Below are 22,976 nucleotides of genomic sequence, written 5' to 3' on the forward strand. Positions count from 1 at the left end.
ACACACACACACACACACACACAAAAAAAAAACTACAATCAAATCAAATTCCATCCAAAAACACTTCAATGGACTACAAGGAAAATACACACGTGTGAAAAAGATTCACACTTAAATCACTCAAATCACTGATTCAGGACTACAGTTTGAATTCGATCACCATCACTGCACACCTCAATATCGTTTAGCTGTAAATAAATGGATATTCGGTGCCACCCAGATAAGGATGGGTTCCCTTTTGAGTCTGGTTCCTCTCAGGGTTTCTTCCTTATGCCATCTCAGGGAGTTTTTTTGCCGCAGTCGCCACCGGCTCGCTCATCAGGGACAAACGTACACTTATAAAGAACACTTTTATTCATTCTTTATTACCACATTATCTGTGTAAAGCTGCTTTAATACAACGTCATTGTTAAAAGCGGTATAAAAATACAAATGAAGTGAATTGAAACGCTATCCAGAACAAGATGCTATTCTACAATCTAATGTAACAGAGTATAATATACCAATCACCCATTACATTAAACCACTGACTGGCGACGTGAATAAACATTAAGGATGTTGTTCATTTAATTCAATTTTATTTTTATGGCACTTTTCACAAAGGACATTGTCTCATAGCAGCTTTACAGAATGTAAGAATTATAGACCAATATTCACTTATATTTAAATGTATGTTTATTAACCTTTGACGAGCGAGCCTGGGGAGACTGTGGCAAGGAAAAACTCCAATAGATAGTATGAGGAAGAAACCCTGAGAGGAACCAGACTCAAAAGGGAAACAGATCCTTATGACACTGAGTGTGTGATTATAAATCATTAAGACAATACAAACACCGGAGAGTGAAAAATATCATGAACACTTGAGTGTGTGATTATAAGTAATGTCCTTTCTATACTTATACAGTCAATACTTATGTCTTATACAGTCAGTTGGGGTTGTGAAACCAGGAGTTCTGTGTGTTTACTTTATGCATTAATACACATTTGCTTGTACAAATATAATAAAAGGTTGAATAAATGTTCACCATTTAGGTTTAAGCCACAAAAATGCACACAGGTTTTCTGTGTGTGTGTGTGTGCGTGTGCGTGCATGCGTGCGTGCGTGCGTGTGTGTGTGTGTGTGTGTTCTTTTTTCTGAGCCATTACAAGGGCAGAGACTTTAATAAGATACCTGTGTAGTTCTGGGCTTTGAGGTGAAGCTCGTACAGCTTGTGGATGTAGCGGATGTACATCTCCTCTTTATTCAGCTCCGTCTTGTAGAAATTCTAATAAAGCAAAAAAAAAAACCAGTGCTTTATATATGACAAAATACACTTCATGGACAAAAGTTTGTGGACATCTGATCATAAGGTTTGTATGTAATTTTTTTACATTCCTTTCCATATCTAGTCTCCATTTGCTGTCATAATAACCTCCATTGTTTTCATTCAGCTACAAGGGTGTTAGTAAAGTGATGTAGGGTGTGGAGACCAAAGGTGCAGTTAGCATGAAAAAATCATCCTAAAGGTGTTCAATAGGTTTGAGGTCAGAGCTCTATAGCAGGCTACTCAAGATATTTTACTCCAAACCATGTAAAGTATATCTTCTGGCTTTGTGCACAGAGGCATCGTCATGCTAGAACAGGTTTGGGGCTCCTAACTCCAAACTTTATCCTACTGCATCCACTTTATATAGCTGAGCATCAAACTTTGTGTTAACAGTTTGTGGAAGAACTACATATGTGTGGAAAAATGCAGGTGTCCCAATACTATTGCCCCTATGGTGTGATCGTAACATAGCTTTCAATTTTGATAACACATTTTGTGTAACGTTGGCAGAATTATGTTGGTTTCAGCACTTAGCAGAATTTGGTGTGCTTCTAAAAATAATTTTCAGGAGCGTGTTCTAAAACCGAATGTTGTTCTCAGATAAACAAAACAGGAACACAGTCATTTTTACCAGCAAGTTGACTGTACAGCCGATCTTCTTCCCATCAACCTCTCCGATCTTCATACAGTCCCTGAAACACAAAAAGGATATATATATATATATATATATATATGTATGTATGTGTGTGTGAAAAAGAAATGAAGATTTATTTCCTAGAACAGCTCCATTAACCGAGTTTTCTGACAGTCTGTGACATATTAGAATATTTCTAAGGTGTATGAGCTGTGTGTGTATATGTGTGTAGTTGTGTACAGTATGTGTCAGTGTGCAGGTGAGCAATGTATTATTGCCTGTAATCGAGTAATCTCTCCATAAGCCGTGTAACTGTAGCTATATGAGACACTCCGCTCTCTCTCCATGTTTCTCTCTCGATCTTTTTCAGCAGGCTATGCCGGAAAAATAAAGAAATAAATAAAGCAAAGCAGATTTCAAGCATCTTTGAGTAGCAGGTCATGATTTACATTCTATCATATATCATCATATATTATTATTGTTATCTGAGTTTGAGAGTTCATGAGACATTATAGAAGTGGATGTTGTGTATCTTACCTTGGATACGGACCGAACAGCGGTATTCTGCTCCAAGAAGCGTTAACAGAAAAAAACAGTATTGATGCATTTTATTTCTACACGACTGTATACAAGGATGTTTCAGCAGTAATCAGATTCTCACATGTTGTTGAAGAGCTCCTTGTAGGTCTCATCTCCTTTACCCTCTGACATCAGACTCTCCAGTTTGTCGATCAGCTTTGCCTCAACCTGCAGACACATATGAAGGTTGCAAACATTATTACATGCAAGAGAATAATCTTTTATTTAAGAACCTTAACTCTTCTTGGAAGATGTTCCACTAGATTTTGGAGTGTGCTTATGGAGATTTGTGCTTATGGAGATTTCTGCTATCGTGTCCGCAGCCTGGGGACGAACATGGCAGCAACACGGCGCATGTTCAAATCCTACTTGAGTTTCTCCGAGACCGTTCCATACGACACACCGACAATGGCAGCCATGTTGTGGATTGTTCTCAGACGATCATCATGCACAAGCAGCTCGTCTTCCTGATCTCTTCACGTCTTCCAGTGATGTCCTGCCGCTCTTGAAGTGCGCATGTCGGTCAAAACACCTCGAACGAATAGTTGCAGCATCGCCATAAACATGCCGAATCATGTCAAACGTGTCTGTGGCAGATTTGCTGAGTTTCACGCAGAATTTCACGTGATCTTCGTTCGATGTCTTTTGGCACACTGATATATAAAGGTCGGTGCACTCTGTGACTGTGAGTGCAGCTTTTGGCGTGTTAGAAAACTAGTTTTTGATACCACCTCATCTACTCAGATTGTAGTAACGCATAATTAAACTCAACAGAAAAAAAGTGCTTAGACTGTGGTTATTAGGAAATCTCTCTATACAGTAGGTTACCATTCAAACCAATGTCACCAACTACAAATTCAAAACAGAAGCAACTGGATATAAAAGAGAAAATTCAGAAATATCATTTCAGACAAAGCTTCCTGAAACAACTTAGGCTTGGATTTATTGGCCATACCCTAAGCACATTCTTGCATTCATTTCTAATACACAGTAAGCACAAGTGCCATTTTGATTAGTTTGAAGTGATGTCTGGTAAAAACCTGCTTTCATAATAATTTATTTGATCTCGTATGACGATCTCTTCATTGTTGGGGCTCTTTTATGAGGCTGGAGCGTGTCACGTGTAAGGTGTGTTTGAAGTAACCTGTTTGAAGTTGCCACTGCGGCGTTCCTCGTTGTCCATCATGTCGTGGAAGACGGGGATGAGGACGTTTCTCAAGTCAGGCTGCGGCACCAGCGTGACCTCCAGGAACGGACCGATCAGGGAAGGGATCAGATTGACTTTATAGTCTCCTAGAGTAACAACAAAGAATAACGCCTTGGTGTTAGTCTGTATGTACTGCAGAGATGAGGATGTTTCAGCAAACAGTATTCACACACACACACACACACACACACACACAAGGGTCACAAAGGACAGTATAGAGTCATGAGTATTTAATCGTGCCAACTGATGCCAACTGATGATCACCTTCTTGTTGCCTCGTGTATTCTGTGAATGGTTTACAGTAACTACAGCATACAGTATATATAAGATAAGATAAGATATACCTTTATTCGTCCCACAGTGGGGAAATTTCTTATACATATATTCCACAGACTGCATTTAGGAAAATAGCTTAAAGGTCAAAGAAGTCAATATTTTCACTGAAAAGCAACAAAGCCCATGGAAAATCTAGTAGAATTCCCAAAACGCCAAGAAAATAATACCAATAAAGGGTACAGCGTAACTGTACACCACTGCAGATGATGGTAAATTCTGTATTCTCTATTTTGACATATTATAAAGTGCTGTAGTGGATATTTTGGGTGTTAAAGTGCTTTCAGACATGGCGTGATGAATTGAGGCAGAAGCACTTCAGCCGGTGCCACCACCCTTTTACGTATAGGTTAAAGATGGATTTAGCATTACGAGGATTTAGCATTACGAGTAGCCTTTAGAGTTTCTCTGTGTATGTGGTAGAAAACAGGGGTGTTATATTTTTACATTTTAATTGTATGATCATTTAGTCTGAAAACAGCAGGGTTTCATGTAATCAAAGTATCAATCCTTTTAAAACCACCCAAGTCGGTGTAAACTTTGTCGATATAAAGAAAACCCAAAAGGAAACAAAAAAACAACAATGATCCAATCCTCAAAAACGGTTAGTCTTTTCTTATTTTTTTATTTAAACTTTACAATATAATGCTTGAAACTGTTTATTTATCGTGTTGTTGTTTTAGACTACAGGAAAGCCTGTTTAAAGCTGCTGATGCGTTCTTTAAAAGCTGCTGTGACAGTGAGAGATTTGACAAGAAATACGAGTGCTAGCGTACGCAATTGTGTATTAAATGAACAAAGTTTCTTTCATTTAAATATCCAAACAATCCACATCGGTAACTAGAATCAAGAACGAAGAACAAGTAAAGGGCCGGGAGATCGGCATACAAATAGTGCAGAGACAAAACGAGATTGAGAAACTGAAAATGGGAATGAGAAAACCAGGAAATATTGGTATGCTTGGTACACGTAATACTTGGAGGCGGCAAAATGGAAACAAAGGGGTATAAATAGACACAAATATTAGTCACAAAAGTGAAAACAGCCGTGAATGAAAAGACTTGAACCAATGACAAGACATGAGCGGAGTGGAGACAGGACATGAATCGGAACAAAAGCACATACATGGAACATGAGCAGGTGCTACATGCTTCGCTCTGCATGAGGGGATAATCTCTGACAGGATTTGGTACTGCGGGGTGTTTCAGGTGGGAGGTGGGGTGAGGGGATTCCAGTAGGAGTCAAAATCAGAATACTTTATTGATCCTATTGGAAAATTGTTGGGTTGCAGTTGTTCACAGTAAAATTTATTTAAAGAATAAAGTACGATAATCTAAAATATATATATATATTTTATTTATTTAAATATTAAGTTATATATTAAGTTAAAAGAAATGTATAAGAGCATGAATTGAAATGTGTAGCAGCAGTTAGCAGAAATGTCACACTTCAATGATGCTTATATGTCACAGGTAACAATTATTATTACTGCACTGAAATTATTGCACATAATTGCCCAAGATATTAACAGTATACAAGTTTAGCATGAAAATCTATAACTATAATGATATCTATATCATATATATCTATAATAGTCAAATAAGAACCACTGGTATAAAAAACTTTATCGGGACCAAAAAGGTTAAATGTTTGTTTTTAACTGAAAAGGTTAATGTTTGTAAATGGAATTGCATTTAATCACATTGTATTCAAGTTAGAAAACCGTGACTGACATGGACACACCACTGAACAAGCCTAGACTAAACTTCCACAGTGTATCATCCATTAGCTTTTTACTTATTCTCTCAGCTGATTAGCAATCAGTAATGTCAGTGTATCAGTGTAATGTCTGTACAATGAGTGCTGCCACAAACTGACGCAATTTGGAACCGAAAGTATGAGGACATGCCACAAAATCTACAGTCAAAATCTGGTTCAATGTTGGCTCTTTATGCTGTATGCTTCTTTTTCAGTCAGTAAATTGTTTTTTTCTCACCAAGATTCTGCCACATGCTGAAGATCTCACATCCGATCATCACTCGCATGTCTCCATACCTTTAAAACAAAGAGAAATGTTAGCAACAGTAAGAGTTGAATCATGTTTGGAAATTATTGAATATGTAAATATGTACATATCTAGTATTTCAGATGCAAACGACTCACTTTTCCAAAACTTTCTTCCGTTTGGATGGAGGGAATGTTTCAAGCTGGAGACACGGCTGGATGACGAATATTATAGAGAGGTAAAAATAGGACTCCCAGACCTGAAGGAAAAAGGACAGGTATATTTAGAGAGCTGCTGATCATTCACTATACTGCACACACACACACGTGATCGGAGTGTGAACAGAAGGTCATGTGATCTCTCTTGATCTGACTGACTAGGCTGAGAGGCGCCATTTCATTGACGAGCAAGACAAAAAAGAAGAAACGTTTAAAAAGTAAAATATATACAAATACATAGGAGCTGCATATAAAGTGCGAAGGCAGGCGCAACCCCACACTAATGCAATTATCTCATACCTTGAAGTCAAATTTCTCATTAAGGAAGTTGCTTCGGAGAGTGTCGGAGAGATACAGGACCGTTGTGATGATCACACTGGGAACAAAATGAAAAGGATTGTGTAATGATTTGTGCTCTGGACACAAACAAACTACTGTGAAATTTGATGAAATTTGGACGTCACATACTCATTTAAAAAGCTATACTCTACATAGACAAACGTTTTTGGACACATGGTCATTAGATGCTTTTTAAAAATCCCATCCCACATTTAGTCTTTTACTTTTATAATAATCTCCACTCTTCTGAGAAGATGTTTCTCTAGATTTTGGAGTGTGCTTGTAGAAATTTGTGGAGGCCAGCGGTTCAGTTCATCCAAAGGGATGAGGTCAGAGCTCTATAGCAGGCCACTCAAGATCTTCCTCTCCCATCTAAAGCAAATTTTCATGAACTTTGTTTTGTACACAGGATGCATTGTTATGCTGGAAGAGGATTGGACTCTCCTAGTTAAAGTGAAGAGACAAATTCATACTATATAATGGTGTTATACAAATGACTTCAACGTTAAAAAAAAAACATTTGGGGACGTTTGGGAAAGAACCACAGATGCCTGAAAAAAGTCAGGTATCCCAATATGTTTAAATAAATCAAATAATTGTTGATATGGTGCAGTTTTTTTTTAAGTCTGAGGTAAAACTGTATAAAATCTTCCAGACAGATGGCTTTGTGTTTTTCTAAATACAAGGCTGCCTGTATTACATTTATGTCATTTGGCAGATACTCTTTTGCAACTCATTTATAAAGCTGAGCAGTTGAGGGTTATGGGCCTTGTTCAAGGGCCCAGGAGTGGGAGATGGTTGATTCTAATATATGAACTTATGACCTTCTGATCAGAAGTCCAACATCTTAACCACTGACCTCCCATTTACACTTGCATTTGTATTGTATTTTTATTATGATTCACTTTACATATTGCATTATATAATAAATAATACAAATATAAAATACAGGATTTTTCACAAAATATCTATTGATCAATAAAAGCATGTTTGTCTATTTTGTTCTTAAATACACATTTGATAATGTAATCAAATGTTATAAAAGTAATGCATCACTTTGGAACCTGCTGTAATTACAAAATGAACAACTCAGTATACAACAAAACACTGTATTTTACTATAACTGCACACACACACACACACACACACACACACACACACACACACACTCAACCCCAAATGTTTTTTTCTTACTTAGCCAGTAACTGTCTCGAGTGTTGTTTTTAGTTACAAACACATTTACAGTAGCAATTGTGCTGACATTGGATTGTTCATGTGAGATGTGATATTTGCCTAAAATCTTTCTCAGGACTGTTTCAGTAGTAGTAGAAGACAGAACAAATTCTCTACAGAAGGATTGTGTAGTTTTTCAAGCAAAAAAATACATTATTGAAATCTGTTCACCAACATCAGAAACATTTCAATGGAATATTAAAATTGCATATCCAGATGTTTTGGCAGCTGGCAATTGTCCCAGCTAGCCTTCAGTACTGGAGTGCTGAATTACATTATCATAATCTTAGCAATTTTTTAAACAGTAATTAAACATTAGCTGAATGATTACATTCTTAGGGGGTGAGGGGTGTTGTGCCTGATTGTCTCCCTGCTGTAATTAAATCTATTGGATATTAGACAGGTTTACATAGTGACCTCACAAACACAGCTCATACACATAGCATTACCTGAATCAGCTTTTTATTGACACTACTAATACTATATATAGTTAGTATATATATACTATATATAGTTAGTTTAATATATATATATATTAAATATATAAGTAGTATTAGATATACTCTATACTCTATACTGTATATTATCTACATAATCAGCAATGCAAGAAAGTTTTCTGAGCTTACTTGTTGGTGACCAATCTCATGACTGTCCAGTCTTTGGGGAACATATCATGCCGGATGAGTATTCTAAACACAGTGAACAACTGCAAAAGAAAATTCTGGAAAAAGAAAGAAAAAATGTTTTACAGTGCAACAACAAATAGAGAACATTTTCATATACAAAAACATAATAAACATATAATAAACATACACAAAAAAAGATAATGTTAGTCAGGATTTACAATATACAGACAAAAGATTGTCGACATTCATAAGATTTGTATGTGCTCTTTAAGATAATGTTACATTTTGTCCCCGTTTGCTGTTATAATACTCATCATTTTTCTGGTAAGAAGTTATATACTGGATGATGGAGTCTACTGTTAGAGATCTGTGTTCATTCCTATTAAAGGGTTTTAGTAAAGGCAGGTAGTGATGTAGGTGAGGTGAGGAGGTCTGGGGTGCAGTCAGCATTCCAGTTCATCCCAAAGGTGTTCAATTGGGTTGAAATCAGTGCTCTATAGCGTGAGATCTTCCACTACAAACCCATGTAAAGCATATCTTCACAGAGCTGGTTTTGTGCACAGAGGTATCTTCATGTTGGAACAGGTTTGGGTTTCTTAGTTCAAGTGAAGGGAAAATTCTATGCTCCCACAACCAAAGACATCCAATATAAATGTGTGCCTCCAACTTTGAGGTAAAAGTTTGGAGAAAAAAACACATAGCTGGGAAAGTCAGGTGTCCCAATACTTTCATCCATTCTTTAAAAAAAAGGATTTTATTTGATAAATTGTTTTTATTAATTCGGATGACTCACCGCAAGCTCATCTTTTGTAGGAAATCGGCTCAGAAGCTTCTGGTAGTCCTTATCACTTAATTGCCGTAGGAGGGTCAGTAAACAGGCCACAAACTCACCCTACATACACACATACACACATACACAAACACACACACACACACACACACACACACACACACACACACACACACACACACACACAAACACACACACGTCTAAACATGGCTATAATCCAGAAATAAAGCCTGTGTTGATGAGATGAGTTACTGAAAATATATTTCCAGCATAATTTATTCAGAAAGACAATTGAATTTCCATATTGAATTTTGAATGTTATTAGTATAATGACTCACATGCCCAGACAAAGCCAAATCCCAACGCTTAGTCAAGCACAATTCTCTCTGCTGAATTGTGTTCATCTATCGGTATGTGCTTAAGCTGCACCATGGGTTTCAGTGACCCTTTGGAATGCTTTTATGAACAAAAGTTCTCAGAAGGTTTGAAATATCTCACAGCAGTCACCTGATGTGGACATTCGGTTTGAAAAATTGCAAGAGCTGAATGGCTCCTGTTTGGTTCCTGAGGTTGACATTCAGGTTAGATTGGAGTGTAGACATAGAGTCTTGCAGCTATGGTAATAATTATGCAAAGAAATGAGCGCTGTGACCAAGGCATACATTTTCACATCAAACTGGCCTGACAGGCACTAATGGGAGACGTTCATGTCAAAAAATACAATAAAATGCAAAATATGCGAATAAAAAAAGAAAGGTCTTAAGTACAGGGAAGGTTTTATCTAATTAGATACTGTGATAATTATGCCTGTTACAAGGATAGCAAAACACTGTGTGCGTGTGTGTGTGTGTGTGTGTGTGTGTGTGTGTGTCTTCCACTCACAGTCACATCCTGATACTGCAAACGCATGGAGGTTGCAGCTGGCTGGGGACGGTTAGTTACCTCCAGTATCGTCTTCAACAACACTCCAGACAGGCTGTCCATTATTACATTCACCTCCTCAGGTGCCACACACTCCTACACACACACACACACACACACACACACACACACACACACACACACACACACATATGCAATATTATGTACATCTGGAAATTAATACTTAGAATAAAAAACAAAAATATGATCCAAAAACAATGCAAATATAAATTTGGATAAGAAATTAATTAGTAATGAATTATATCGAATATAATCTAAATATATAAATATGAATTTAATATTTTTTTTATAAATTATATTAAGAAATGTTTTATAGATCATTAATTATTGAGTATCATCATATTATCATTAATATTCCTATAAATCTTTATATTAATACAATATCTTTATGAACACTAAAATTCATTATTAATTAATCATAGTAATTATCTAAATATATCCATATGAATTTGAAATAAATTATGAATGAACTATATTAAAACATTTGTTATTCATAATTCATTATTGAATATAATAATATCAATAATTTTTATTTCATAGAACATTTAATTGAATAGAATTTATTTAAATTTCAATAGAATATCTTTATGAATGCTGATTACAGATCCCTATTACCATAAATATTTACAAAAAATTTGAAAACGCAATATTTGCAGTATTGCGTATGTGTTCTACGTACTGTGTTTGGGTCTCTGTGGACGAGAGACAGCATGCTAGTGAGGATGTTTGCACACAGGACCAACTCCTTCTGCTCCTTCAGGTAGGTGAGGAGTAGATGGAGGACCACAGATAAGAGCACGCATCGTGATTCTGCAAAGACACACACACACACACACACACACACACACACACACACACACACACACACATACACACATATACACACACACACACAAGCAAAAAAACAGACACTGCGTCTGATGCGAAGTATTTAAACACAGCCCGGAAAGAACATTAAATCAGGGATATGGGACAAAGAACTTTGCAAGTGTGTGTATAGGTGTGTGTGTACCTGGGTTGGTGTAAAGAGGGCTCTCCACAGTCTTGGCCACGCACTGCAGCTTGACAGCCTGCAGGGGGCAGTCTGTGTGTGTCTGAGTGGGCAGGCTGCTCAGTGTGTCCCGTGCCAGATTCGCCACCTCACGGACACCAAAGACCTTCAGCAGCTCACAGCACACGGTGGGGAAGGACCTCAGGAACACAGCCTACACACACACACGCACACACCAAATCCACAGGTCAAGTACATGTGTATAATACCAGAATATGATGTGTGTCTATGTACACCAGTGTCGGACAGTAACAAAGTATTTCCATTTGGAGAGATTTTTACTTTAATTTCAAAATCAAATATCTGACTTTTACTCAACTACATTTTGGGAGATCTGTCGTTCCTTTTTTATTTATGAGTGGATAAAAAATTTACTGGTTGAATCTACTTGATTGAATCTACTCATCACCAACATACAGATCAGCATCAGAATAAATAATGAAAGAAACTTTTGACTCGAATTCGATATTCTCATGATTTTTTTCATTTTAATGGATCTCAATGTTTGACTAATTAATATAATTCTATTTATAGATGATGTGCTGAGAGTAACATTAAAGTCTTGTCACATAATCTGAATTGATTAAGTAAAGAATCTTGTGACAAAATATGATAATAGGAACTTTATAGCCATAATAAATGATGTACTTTAGTATCCAAAGTACTATTTGAAGGCTTTTACTCACGTGAAAGTTTAAGGGGGGCATTTCTACTGGAGCAATATTTTAGCTCTACTTTAACTTAAGTACATGGTTTGTCCACACTGGAATCACATATACATTACAGCACAGGGAAATTCTTTCTTGTCATATCCCAGTGATGTTTGGAACTCAGGAATTCGGGACCTCGGGAACTCCATAGTTTAGGGTGTGATGTCAAATCAACATGGCGGCTCACAAGAGGAACAGCAAAGCAAAGTAGATCTAGCTTTAGATATCTGACACCTTGACATCCAGAGCAGGGAGGGTAAGTGTGACACCCAAAGCAAGCGTGCTGAAACTCTGCTCAGCAGGAAACTTCAAACAACAGCCGTAAACACATGCACGCGTCCTCATACACACACACACACACACACACACACACAAAAAAAGCCTAAAGTCAATGTGTAAACAGTGTGTGAGGCGGCAGGGTTGGCACCAATCCTGTCGTCTCCATGTGCTGCTGATCCGTTCTGCGTTCCCAACGACACTTCACTCGCTCAGGCGTGTTAATGGAAATCTGCTTTCCTGCTGCGCTGCTATGACAGCCACAAATGTGTGTGTGTGTGTGTGTGTGTGCACTACATGGACACAGAGCACAGGGTCATGAGGTTACACACACACACACACACACACACACACACACACACACACACACACACACACACACAGACACACACACACACACACCCATAGTGATAGTGTTAGTACACAGTTAGGATGCTACAAGTGTAAAAGTGCAAACAAGCTCTTTGTATACAAAGTGTAATGTGAAGTATATGTTACCTTAGTGTGTGTGTGTGTGTGTGTGTGTGTGTGTGTGTGTGTGTGTGTGTAACCTCATGACCCTGTGCTCTGTGTCCATGTAGTGCAGGTCTGCCTCAAGATAATTAGCACATGTAATTAGACTGAGATCACTGTGGGGTGTGGGTGTGTGTGTGTGTGTGTGTGTGTGTGTGTGTGTGTGTGTGTGTGTGTGTAACAGGGCTCATGATGGCAGTGTATAGTGTATGTACCTGATCCTTTTAAAATGTTTGTGTGTGTGTGTGTGTGTGTGTATGTGTGAGAGAGGGAGAGAGTTTTTATTTACCTGTGTGTGTGTGACAGGGCTGATTCCTTTGCTCTCGTGAGAAAGGAACAGATGGACAGATTTGAAGAGTTCGTGAATGGAGCAGCGGAACTCGTCCTCGCCCTGTGCCGCCATCGCTGCGGCGTAGAGTCTGCGAGACTGCACGATGTATTTAAACAGGTACTCCGCAGCCTACGTACACAAATAACGTTTATAGAAATATAATTACTGCGAAAAAATGATTTTGCAGCCACAGAATGCTAATCTGGTGGCTATAATCTTTCTTTATTTCCTGATGCTAAGGCTGATGAGAAGGTTATGAGTTCAAAAATTTACAGAACAGCCAAAATGTCACTCTGGGACCCCTGAGCAAGATCCAGAACTCACAAGTTCACTTCAATTGTACATTTCAATGAAATAATTGTCTAATGTAAATATAAATATTTCACTAACTGAGCCCAAAAGTGCAACTTGGAGCATTTGTTTTTTTCAACAGCAGCTTCGCTATACAGTACCGCACAGATTCACATGCTAGCTGAAGTGTTCAGGAGCTGAGCGGAAAACAGGAAACCCAGCAGGGGGTGAGAAGTGAATATGTGTGTGCATGAACACGTGAAATTGTGTACATGTATGAACATGAAGGTGTAAAATATGTGAGTAAATATGTCGTAAGTGTGTATGTGCCAATAGATAGTTTAAGTCAAATCCTTTTAAATAACTTTTTTGTTTGTTTTTTATTCTGATTATACAAAATGCACACGAACAAGTGGTCACAAACATTTCTCAGAATTCTTACAAGTACACTATATGGACAAAAGTATTGGGACACCTAATTTTTTCAGCCATATGTGGTTTTTCTCCAAAACGTTTGAGGCACACATTTGTATAGGACGTCTTCAGAAGTGGTAACATTAAATTTTCCATTCACCCAAACCTGTTCCAGCATACCCTTGTGCACAAAGCCAGCTCTATGGAGATATGCTTTACATGGGTTGACGTGGAAGATCTGCTATAGAGCTTTGACCTCAACTCTATTGAACACCTTTGGGATGAATTGGAACGCTGACTGTACCCCAGGCCTCAGTCACATCACTGACATCAGTACCTGACTTTACTAACACCCTTGTATCTAAATGAACACAAATCTCTACATGTACTCTCCAAAATCTAGTGGAACATCTTCCCAGACGAGTTGAATCTGGAAAGTGAAATGGGATGTTTAAAAAGGCTTTATTTTAGGTGTCCACAAACTTTTGTTCAATTCATGTATTTCCTGAAAGTTAACCAAAACGTGTGAATTCTTTTAAATGACAGTGAAAAAGGCTGATTCAAAGATCCTGGCGTTTTTTTTTAAACAATAGTACAGAAATTCACATATTGTTTTTATTTCCCAATCACGAAGAAAATGAAATAATTGAAATGATCTAGACAGATCGTTCTACAGTTGTGTAAAATGAACTAAATATAAGTGCGAAGATGTTTTGAGTTTTACCTTTAGGACCTGCTGTATCTGCTCATGGTGCTCAGCGTCGATGATCCGGTCCACATGCCACTTCAGAACTCGGATCAGGTCTCTGCAAAGATAAGGACATTTAATACACAGTGTATTTCTATAGAATTTTTTTTTTTATGTATATCGTATTGAACCGTTTTACATCTGAGCCACATGCATCATGTATCTGCATTTTATCCTGATAAACAGATCAACACACAGTTAAAAATTGGCCAGTTTGAAATCTGATTGAAATTTAAAATACTGTATTGATAATATATGCACAACTATAATATTCTTGACAACCAACATGTTCTACCTAAAATAGGAATTGTACCATTTTTTTATCATTACTGTTATAATAACCTCCACTCTTCTGGGAAGATGTTCATCTAGATTTTGGGGTGTGCTGGAGATTTGTGTTCATTCAGCTACAAGGGCGTTAGTAAAGTCAGGAAAACCGTATCTTCATGGAGCTGGTTTTGTGCACAGTGTCACTGTCATGCTGGAACGGGTTTGGTTTTCCTAGTTCAAGTGAAGGAAAATGTAATGCTACTGCATCCAATGATATATAATCTTTATATATGTTATATTTTATATAGTTTTATACTTTAGGTCTCCTGGTGGTCTAGTGGTTAGGATGCGGCGTTCTCACCGCTGCGGCCCGGGTTCGATCCCCGGTCAGGGAACCAACCCCAGCCATTAGGGTTGCACAAGCCTTAGTGCCGGTCCCAAGCCCGGATAAATGGGAAGGGTTGCGTTAGGAAGGACATCCAGCGCAAAAACATGTGCCAAATCAAACATGCGGATGGTCCGCTGTGGCGACCCCTAATGGGAGAAGCTGAAAGAAAGTTTATATAGTTTATACTTTATTGATCTGCCTTCTTTTTTTGGTTTATTTTTTTCTCCCCATCCTATTCCCTCATGCCGGATCGTCGTAAAAAGCATTTCACTGCATGTCGTACCCTGTATGTATGTGTATGTGACAAATAAAATTTGATTTGATTTGATTTGATTTGAAAATCAAACCCACTGGGATCGGCTAAAAGCATCTGATGTAGCACAAGAAGATTGTAAAATATTAGAGCACAGTTTGACTGCATTTGTGTAGTCATAGAAAATATGTTGGAAATATTCCAATTTACACAACATTTTTGCAGAATTACGAACAAATCACACAGGATTTATAGCGAAGCATTAAACCTAATGCCCCTATTGATGTAGTAGTGGCAGCAGAAGTGATGCATATTTTCTTTCTGCCTCATAAATCCTGGGGTGAAGCTCACAAGTAGGCCGCGAGCAAAAACTGCTCCGTGGCATCAATTCACCCTGAAACGCTCCCTCTGCCAAACTCTTTGAACTGTTTGATGATACAAACGTTTCTCTGGAGAATTATCCACTTCAGCCTTTGTCTGCAAACGTGAGCGCAATTTTCAGAGGGGGTGAGCTAAAAATATAACAGTGTAATCTGTGTTTGTCTTTGGGAATCTGTACATTTATCGGAAGAGAAAAATCTGGATCTGGGTGAAAAAATAGTGGAATGAGACCCAGAAGAGCCGTTTTTTATTTGACACAGAAAAATGCTAGCTTTATCTAAATAATGGAGGGTTTTGTAATATTTGAAGTCTGGGGTAGCACCATTTTTATCCCATATGATTAAATAGGAATTTAAAATAGGCTGTAATTGAACACAAAGCACCAGATCACTTATGGAGAAAGTGTGTCGCTGTGCAAGTTTTTTACTGTTTCAGCTAGAAGTATGAAATTCTCCCACCTAGAGATTTTACAGTTTGAGAAAGTCTGACAGTAAAGTGTTTTTTTAGTACACATACATGAAAAAGCTACTAAAGTACAGTAATAAATTACATTTACTTCCTTATTGTCCACCACTGATTAGCATCCTGCTGAATGCGAGGTGTTTCATATCAATTAAAAACTTTGCTGCAGCTTGAATTATTATTCATAGACATATTTGTGCCAACATTTTTCAGTACAGGGCTTTCTGTTTGCTACACATGTTACCGGAATGCAATCCTTTTTACATGCTAAACATATTTTGAGTCTGAGTCAGAGTTCTGAGATCCCTCATGAACGTATTAAGTGGTGTACCGCAAGTTTGTTTAGTCTCCGCCTCGCACTTTGAGTGCATTTTTTTTATTATTGTTTTTAAATCTGAAACCATACACAACAATGCCAGTGCTATAAAAAAATGAAAAAAGTAACTATAGTTAGTGCATTGCCACTGTGACTACTCACTCCATGCTGGAAATAAGATATGTTTGTGCATGCATGAAAACACTAAATTATCAAAAGCGCTAAAGATTCTTTAACGTTTGTGTTCAGCTTTAATAATTTTTTTGTAAGAAAAAGGAGAAAATCTTGATGATTCTGCATATCGAAGGAGTGAATGAATAAAGAATGGAAGGAATGAAGACATTTGTTAAAGTATGCAAAATACAGTTAAGTGGATCATATCCTTTTTTAAATTAAATATTAAATGTAAAACATACACATGCATCTGTATTACCCAAATGGGGGTCTAACAAATGTAAACAATTTTATTGAATTGTTCTATTTATTTAAACTTATTTAGTCAATTTTATCTGTGCCAATTTAATTGATTACTCAATTGAATCAATATAATAAAAAAGTGTATTGAATTAATTTAATTTATTCTATTTTATTTTTTATAAAATATTATTTTGTGCATTATTTAACCAAACAGGAATTTTATTTAACACAGTTTTAAAAATGTAAACTATTCAAATGTTCAAATGATGATTACAAAACAAAGGAAGGAAGGAAGGAAGGAAGGATGGAAGAAAGGAAGGAAGGAAGGAAGGAAGAAAGGAAGGAAGGAAGGAAGATAAATAGATTGGAATGAAGGAAAGAAGATAGTAAGCAAGGAATGAAGGAAGAAAGAAAGCAGAAACACTAAGGGAAAAAACTAAAAGATGAGAAGAGTATGAAAAAGAAAAGCATCCAATTTGCAAGAAGAAAGAGTGAAACAGAAAACGAGCTAAAGGTATGAGAAGAGAATGAGAGGGATCGATATGGAGAGATTGAAAAGGAGTAGGAGAAAGAGAGTGAGAGAGACAGAGACACATGGAAAGGAGAGGAGAATGAAACACAAAAACAGGGGAAGACGGGGAGAAAAGAGTTAGTATTGAGAAGAGAGATAGAGAAGAAAGCAGGAATGAACTAAAAGGAGAAAACAAATGTAAAAAAAGGAAGGGAAACAAAGAGAGAGAGAGAGAGAGAGAGAGAGAGAGAGAGAGAGAGAGAGAGAGAGAGAGAGAGAGAGAGAGAGAGAGAGAGAGAGAGAGAGAGAGAGAGAGAGAGAGAGAGAGAGTTGGAAGACTGGTGAGAGGTAGCAGTATATGAAGGAGTAAATCACACCTCTGCCACACACACAAACGCACACACACACATCATTGTTATCACACATCATGGTTACACATACACACGTGAGAACAAGATGCTTTACTGTGTTACTAAGTCTCATCCTACACACCACCAACACACACCCCCACACACAACAAACTCCCCTGTTGATACACACACACACACACACACACACACACACACACACATATATACACACACACACACACATTCTAAGGTGGCATAAAGCTTGGGCAGGAAAAGTGAATATGTGGAATGATTGATTTAAAGAATAAAAATCATATTTATTTGAAAATGAAACTGAAATGATATTCAATGCAAGTTATTTCAGAAAGAAATGAGTAAGTTATAAATATCAGGTCATAGTTTATTACAGGTAATCCTCTACTTACGATGGAGATACGTTACGACGACCACCTCGTAAGTCAAAAATATTAAAGATGGTGCTATGACTGTGACAGTGACAGCCTGTGACAGCCTGATTTATCATTTTCATTTTCTGCTCTAAACTGATGGCTTTCCTCTTCTTTTTTTCACTACCAGCAGGAGACATACTTGGCGCTTGGAAGACATGCTTTCATCAATAAAATTGCTGTTTGAAACAGAAAGAAAAATACACACTGAGACAACTTTACTGTCGACCGCTAGCGAGAGTGGGGCATCTCACAGGGCGAGAGATACGCTCATCCCAGCTGCGAGTCCCACGTATCCTACATCGTATGCTGCTGCCTGTGCTTGTTACGTGGAATTTTAAATATTTTTACAATTTTGTCATATCGCTCATAAGATCAAAAAATCTTAAGTCGAACCATCGAGTTAAGATGAAAGGATAAGATGATTTAGGAAAAAAGGAAAAAAAGATATATATATTGTTTACTGGATTACACAAACTACAACTTTTTGAAACTGATGAAGCCGGATGATACACCAGTAAAGCAATATTCAGTTATTCCTTTTATCATTTATTACATACAGGGTGGGCCACGGAAAAGTAGGCCCCCTCCAATACTGGTGCCACGAGGTGGGTTACTTTTTCATGGCCCACCCTGTATATCTATTTCTAATTACACAATATCAACAAAAGTATTGGGACATTTGACTTTTACAGCCATTTGTGTTTTATTTCAAAACTGTTACCACAAAGTTCAAGGCACACAAATATATATTGGGTGCAGTAGCATTCATTTTTCCTTCACTTAAACAAGGAGATCCAGCAGGAATACCCCCTTGTGTATGAAGCCAGCTTCATGAAGATCTGGTTTACATGGTTTGGAGTGAAAGATCTCCTGCTATAAAGCTCTGACCTCAACCCTGCATACCTGACTTTATTAACACCCTTGTGGCTGAATGAGCTCAAATCTTCACAAGCAAACTCCAAAATCTAGTGGACATTCACATCTTCTCAGAAAAGCGGAGGTTAATACAACAGCAAAGAGTGAGTAAATGTGGAATGAGATGTTCAAAAGGCATATAGGAATCTGCTTTTCAGGTGTCGATAAATGCTTGTTCATATACTGTAGTGTAAAAAGCTGGGCTCTAAATAGAGTCCTAAGATCTTGTACCGCCTTGCAATACTTCCTACAGGGTGTTTGCAGAAAACCAGCTTAAAAGTACAAAGTTATTACATTTACAGAGCTGCCCTGCTGCAAAAGGACACAATATAAGAGATACATATAAATCTAGAGTAGAACACACTGTAAAATCCCTAAATAAACCCTAGAATAAAGTAAACCTAATATAATGAAAACATCTCAGATCAAAAAAGTCATCTAAACACATGCTTTTGTTTCTGGTATGTGTCTGTGTTCTCACCTGTATGACAAAGCACCTGCAAAATGATTCTCGATGTAGTTGTCCATGACGGGTTTAAAGTGCTGGAATTTGCTGTCCTGCAGCAAATTGATGACATGCACCTGCCAAAGAAAATCAACACCATTGCACAATGATATAAAATTTCTATTCCATTTAAAGCAATGACAATAACATTTTCTGACTAAAAATGACTAAAAATTTGAAAGCCTCCATTTTCACTGTCCACAATTCAACGCAAACGTATTCACTTTGGAGAGCGGACAAAAGGACAAAACGGAAAAAAAAAACCACGTTTTCAAAGGAAAATAAAGTATTAGTGTGGACATGCCCTTAATTTGCTTGCTTGGTGTTCAGTGTTGGTAAGGCCAGACCTTTTCTGTGTTGACTAAATTATACAATAGTGCTAACCTGCTGATTTTATGACCTTTTGCCATTTTGCTATGTTTGTGTTGTTTACACTTTTGTGAAGAGAAATTTTTGCCTTGTCTATTTTCATATCGAATCATTTCTTAGGTTTTTACAGACTGAACTTTGTGCATTAGCTTTTCATTTATTCTATGCAATTCTCCTGTGCATTTTATTTGTTCATTTTTCACTAAAATGTTTGAACTTTCCCATCTGAATTGTTAAACGCCATCCACCACATCCCTGAAATGTATTTACAATTTTGTGAATTGGACTTTTGCATACATTTGTTTAGCTATATAATCATTTTGTAATTTTCAAAGCCAAAGATTTGTTCGATTTGTTGAGGCCATGTGTATATTAAAATGTAATGAAATAACAGCATGTTTATTGAAACAGCAGTAGAGATAAAATTAATGGACTTTAGCAAATGTAAATACATATACATATATACAAAGTTCCCCTTTACTCTATAAATGAAATCTTGTGTGGTTAATGATTTGCCTGAATCATTCTGATATTATTAATACAGCATACAGCCACAATACACTATTACACAAAGACACTACAGTATATATATATATATATATATATATATATATATATATATATATATATATATATATATATAGATTAACCTTTGTAAAATGCTAATTATAGCATTGGACTAGTTTTACTAAACATTTAGAGGGTTTTATCTCACAGATCTGGCAACCTGATACAGTGTACCTTCATTTAGCTTTCTGAGATCTATAAGAGATTTATATCCAGTCCAAATAAAAGAGCTAAGAAGAGCTAAGGGTTTTTTCTTCAAATATGAAAGCCAGCATTAACCAGGCAAAGATGCTGAGAATGAATCTGAGCTGAGACTCTTCCGGGGATTGCATTAATATTTAATTACACTATGTGGCATTAATTAGACTATTAGCCTACATTTAGTCTCGGCCTCTGATGCTCTGCCTGCAGCTCTCTAAAACAGCGTACAGTGTTTCCTCAGACTAAAAAGTGAGCTCAAATAGCTTTCAAATCTCAAGCAGTTAAATAACGCAACCCCTGCCATGATTCTACGCAATCAAAGATATTTTGTTGGCATTTATATTCGCCAGGTAACCATGGGAACACAGCGGGGTGAGTCGAACAGAAAAAGATTGGTCATTAAAATTATCTGAATAGCAAAACAGTCCGCTGAAAGCCGGAGATCTAAGACGGTGTAGCTGTAAACATGTGTCTTACCAGGCAGTCAAACACTTTCAGTCCGTATCTCTGTGGGCTGTCGTCTAATACGGCAAACAAAGTGTCCAAAGTGTCCTGCAAAAACTGAGACAGAAACAAAAAGAAATTAGGCAAAAAGAAACATTAGGGAAGAAATTTAAAAATGTAAATAGTTATTTTAGTAGAGTTTTTTTTGTACAGTAAAATACTGTAATTCCCATTGCTTGTGTAAAGTTGGGGACAAAGTACAGAGGCAGCCATGGTACAGCCCCCCAGATCAGACAGGGTTAAGGGCCTTGCTCAAGGGCCCAACAGTGGCAGCTTTCCAATCAGTCACCCAGAGCCTTAACCATTGAGCCACCACTGCCCACTATAGCATGTCTATTAATGCTTCTCAGGGGCCTAGAACTGTCTAAAACTTTTTAAATCTGATCTTAACAATGCTCTAACTTTTACTAATTTCAGACGTCCCCTCTAATAATAATAAGGAAATTGTCAACCAACTCACCACAACATAAAGAAAAGGTTAACAACATTTCAATGACTTTTAAGGAGACAAAGTGCAGAGCCAGTTTTTTTATTTTTTAGTTCAATTATAAAGAATTTACCTTAACAATTTCTGTGCCATCCATGTCCTTCAGTTTGGACAAGCCGTCCATGATCCGGTCCGGATGGGTTCTCCATTTCAGCAAATCCAACATGTCACCTGCAGATCGAGTCAATTCAAATTGCCCGGCTTTTATTTTACATTTCAATGTTACATTTCCATGCAAGCTGAAGTCTGTATATAACCATGTTTGTGACAAATAAAAATCTTGAATCTTGAGTATGTATTATGCATTTTGTCATATACATATACAGTTGTACGAAAGACGATGTTCCTCCAGGACCAAGGTGCTACGTGAGCAAACCTACACACAAGACCACTTAAAACAATATGTGAAAATGACACAACACAGTCCAATAAGAACAATTGAACAGTGACCTAAAGTGTAAGACTGAGAATAAGAGCAACAGCTGAAATATAAATCATGCATGAATGAGATAAAAACATTAATCAAATGTTCCACAGAGCAACCGATGGTTTACACACAGCTGAAAAATCACTAAACCCTGCAGAGCTGTATCCCTCCAGGACTGAAATCTGCCACACCACATTTATGGATCTTTTATTAAACCATGACACATGATCGAAAATAAAAAATCTTCCACAGTGTTTCTGATTGATCAGAAAGCGTTGATCAATTTACTATCGTAACATTCATTTGGACTATTATTGGATAAAAGGCGATTCACAGGTTTGTAATAAAGCCTTAGTTCAAATATGTATGTCATTTATAATGTGAGGTGTTTATTAAGCATTTATTGAAGAAGTCTTCAGTGTCAGAGCTTTGTATCAGGAAACATGTTCCTTACATTTTTTTTAGGCATAGAAAATTCTTCAGGATGGATTATCTGCCTTATTAACTTCAAGAAAAGTTGATGAGAGAACAATGGTTTATAGCTGCAATAATGTAACTACACGATATGGGCAAAAGATTTGTGAACACCTGACCATAAGTTTATGTGCTTTTTGAACATCACATTCCACATCTAGTGCCCATTTGCTGTTATAGTAG

General features: G+C 37.1%; 1 protein-coding gene across 3 annotated transcripts in view; it reads right to left on the reverse strand.

Annotated features, from left to right (window-relative positions):
* Positions 1–22,976, reverse strand: part of dock4 (dedicator of cytokinesis 4) — an 89,490-nt gene that overhangs the window by 20,314 nt on the left and 46,200 nt on the right. For all 3 annotated transcript variants that reach the window (XM_046849435.1, XM_046849434.1, XM_046849436.1), the window contains 19 exons: positions 21,966–22,063; positions 21,379–21,462; positions 19,741–19,841; positions 14,524–14,605; positions 13,053–13,223; positions 11,226–11,418; positions 10,893–11,023; positions 10,154–10,288; positions 9,275–9,373; positions 8,482–8,576; positions 6,584–6,659; positions 6,224–6,324; positions 6,057–6,115; positions 3,665–3,813; positions 2,603–2,688; positions 2,479–2,505; positions 2,220–2,315; positions 1,939–1,999; positions 1,172–1,265 (listed from right to left, as the gene is read on the reverse strand). In XM_046849435.1, coding sequence (XP_046705391.1) covers positions 1,172–1,265; positions 1,939–1,999; positions 2,220–2,315; positions 2,479–2,505; positions 2,603–2,688; positions 3,665–3,813; positions 6,057–6,115; positions 6,224–6,324; positions 6,584–6,659; positions 8,482–8,576; positions 9,275–9,373; positions 10,154–10,288; positions 10,893–11,023; positions 11,226–11,418; positions 13,053–13,223; positions 14,524–14,605; positions 19,741–19,841; positions 21,379–21,462; positions 21,966–22,063 — 1,938 coding nt within the window. The remainder of the gene's footprint in view (positions 1–1,171; positions 1,266–1,938; positions 2,000–2,219; positions 2,316–2,478; positions 2,506–2,602; positions 2,689–3,664; positions 3,814–6,056; positions 6,116–6,223; positions 6,325–6,583; positions 6,660–8,481; positions 8,577–9,274; positions 9,374–10,153; positions 10,289–10,892; positions 11,024–11,225; positions 11,419–13,052; positions 13,224–14,523; positions 14,606–19,740; positions 19,842–21,378; positions 21,463–21,965; positions 22,064–22,976) is intronic.

This window comes from Silurus meridionalis, chromosome 5 (genome assembly GCF_014805685.1).
Source record: "Silurus meridionalis isolate SWU-2019-XX chromosome 5, ASM1480568v1, whole genome shotgun sequence".
NCBI lineage: Eukaryota > Metazoa > Chordata > Actinopteri > Siluriformes > Siluridae > Silurus > Silurus meridionalis.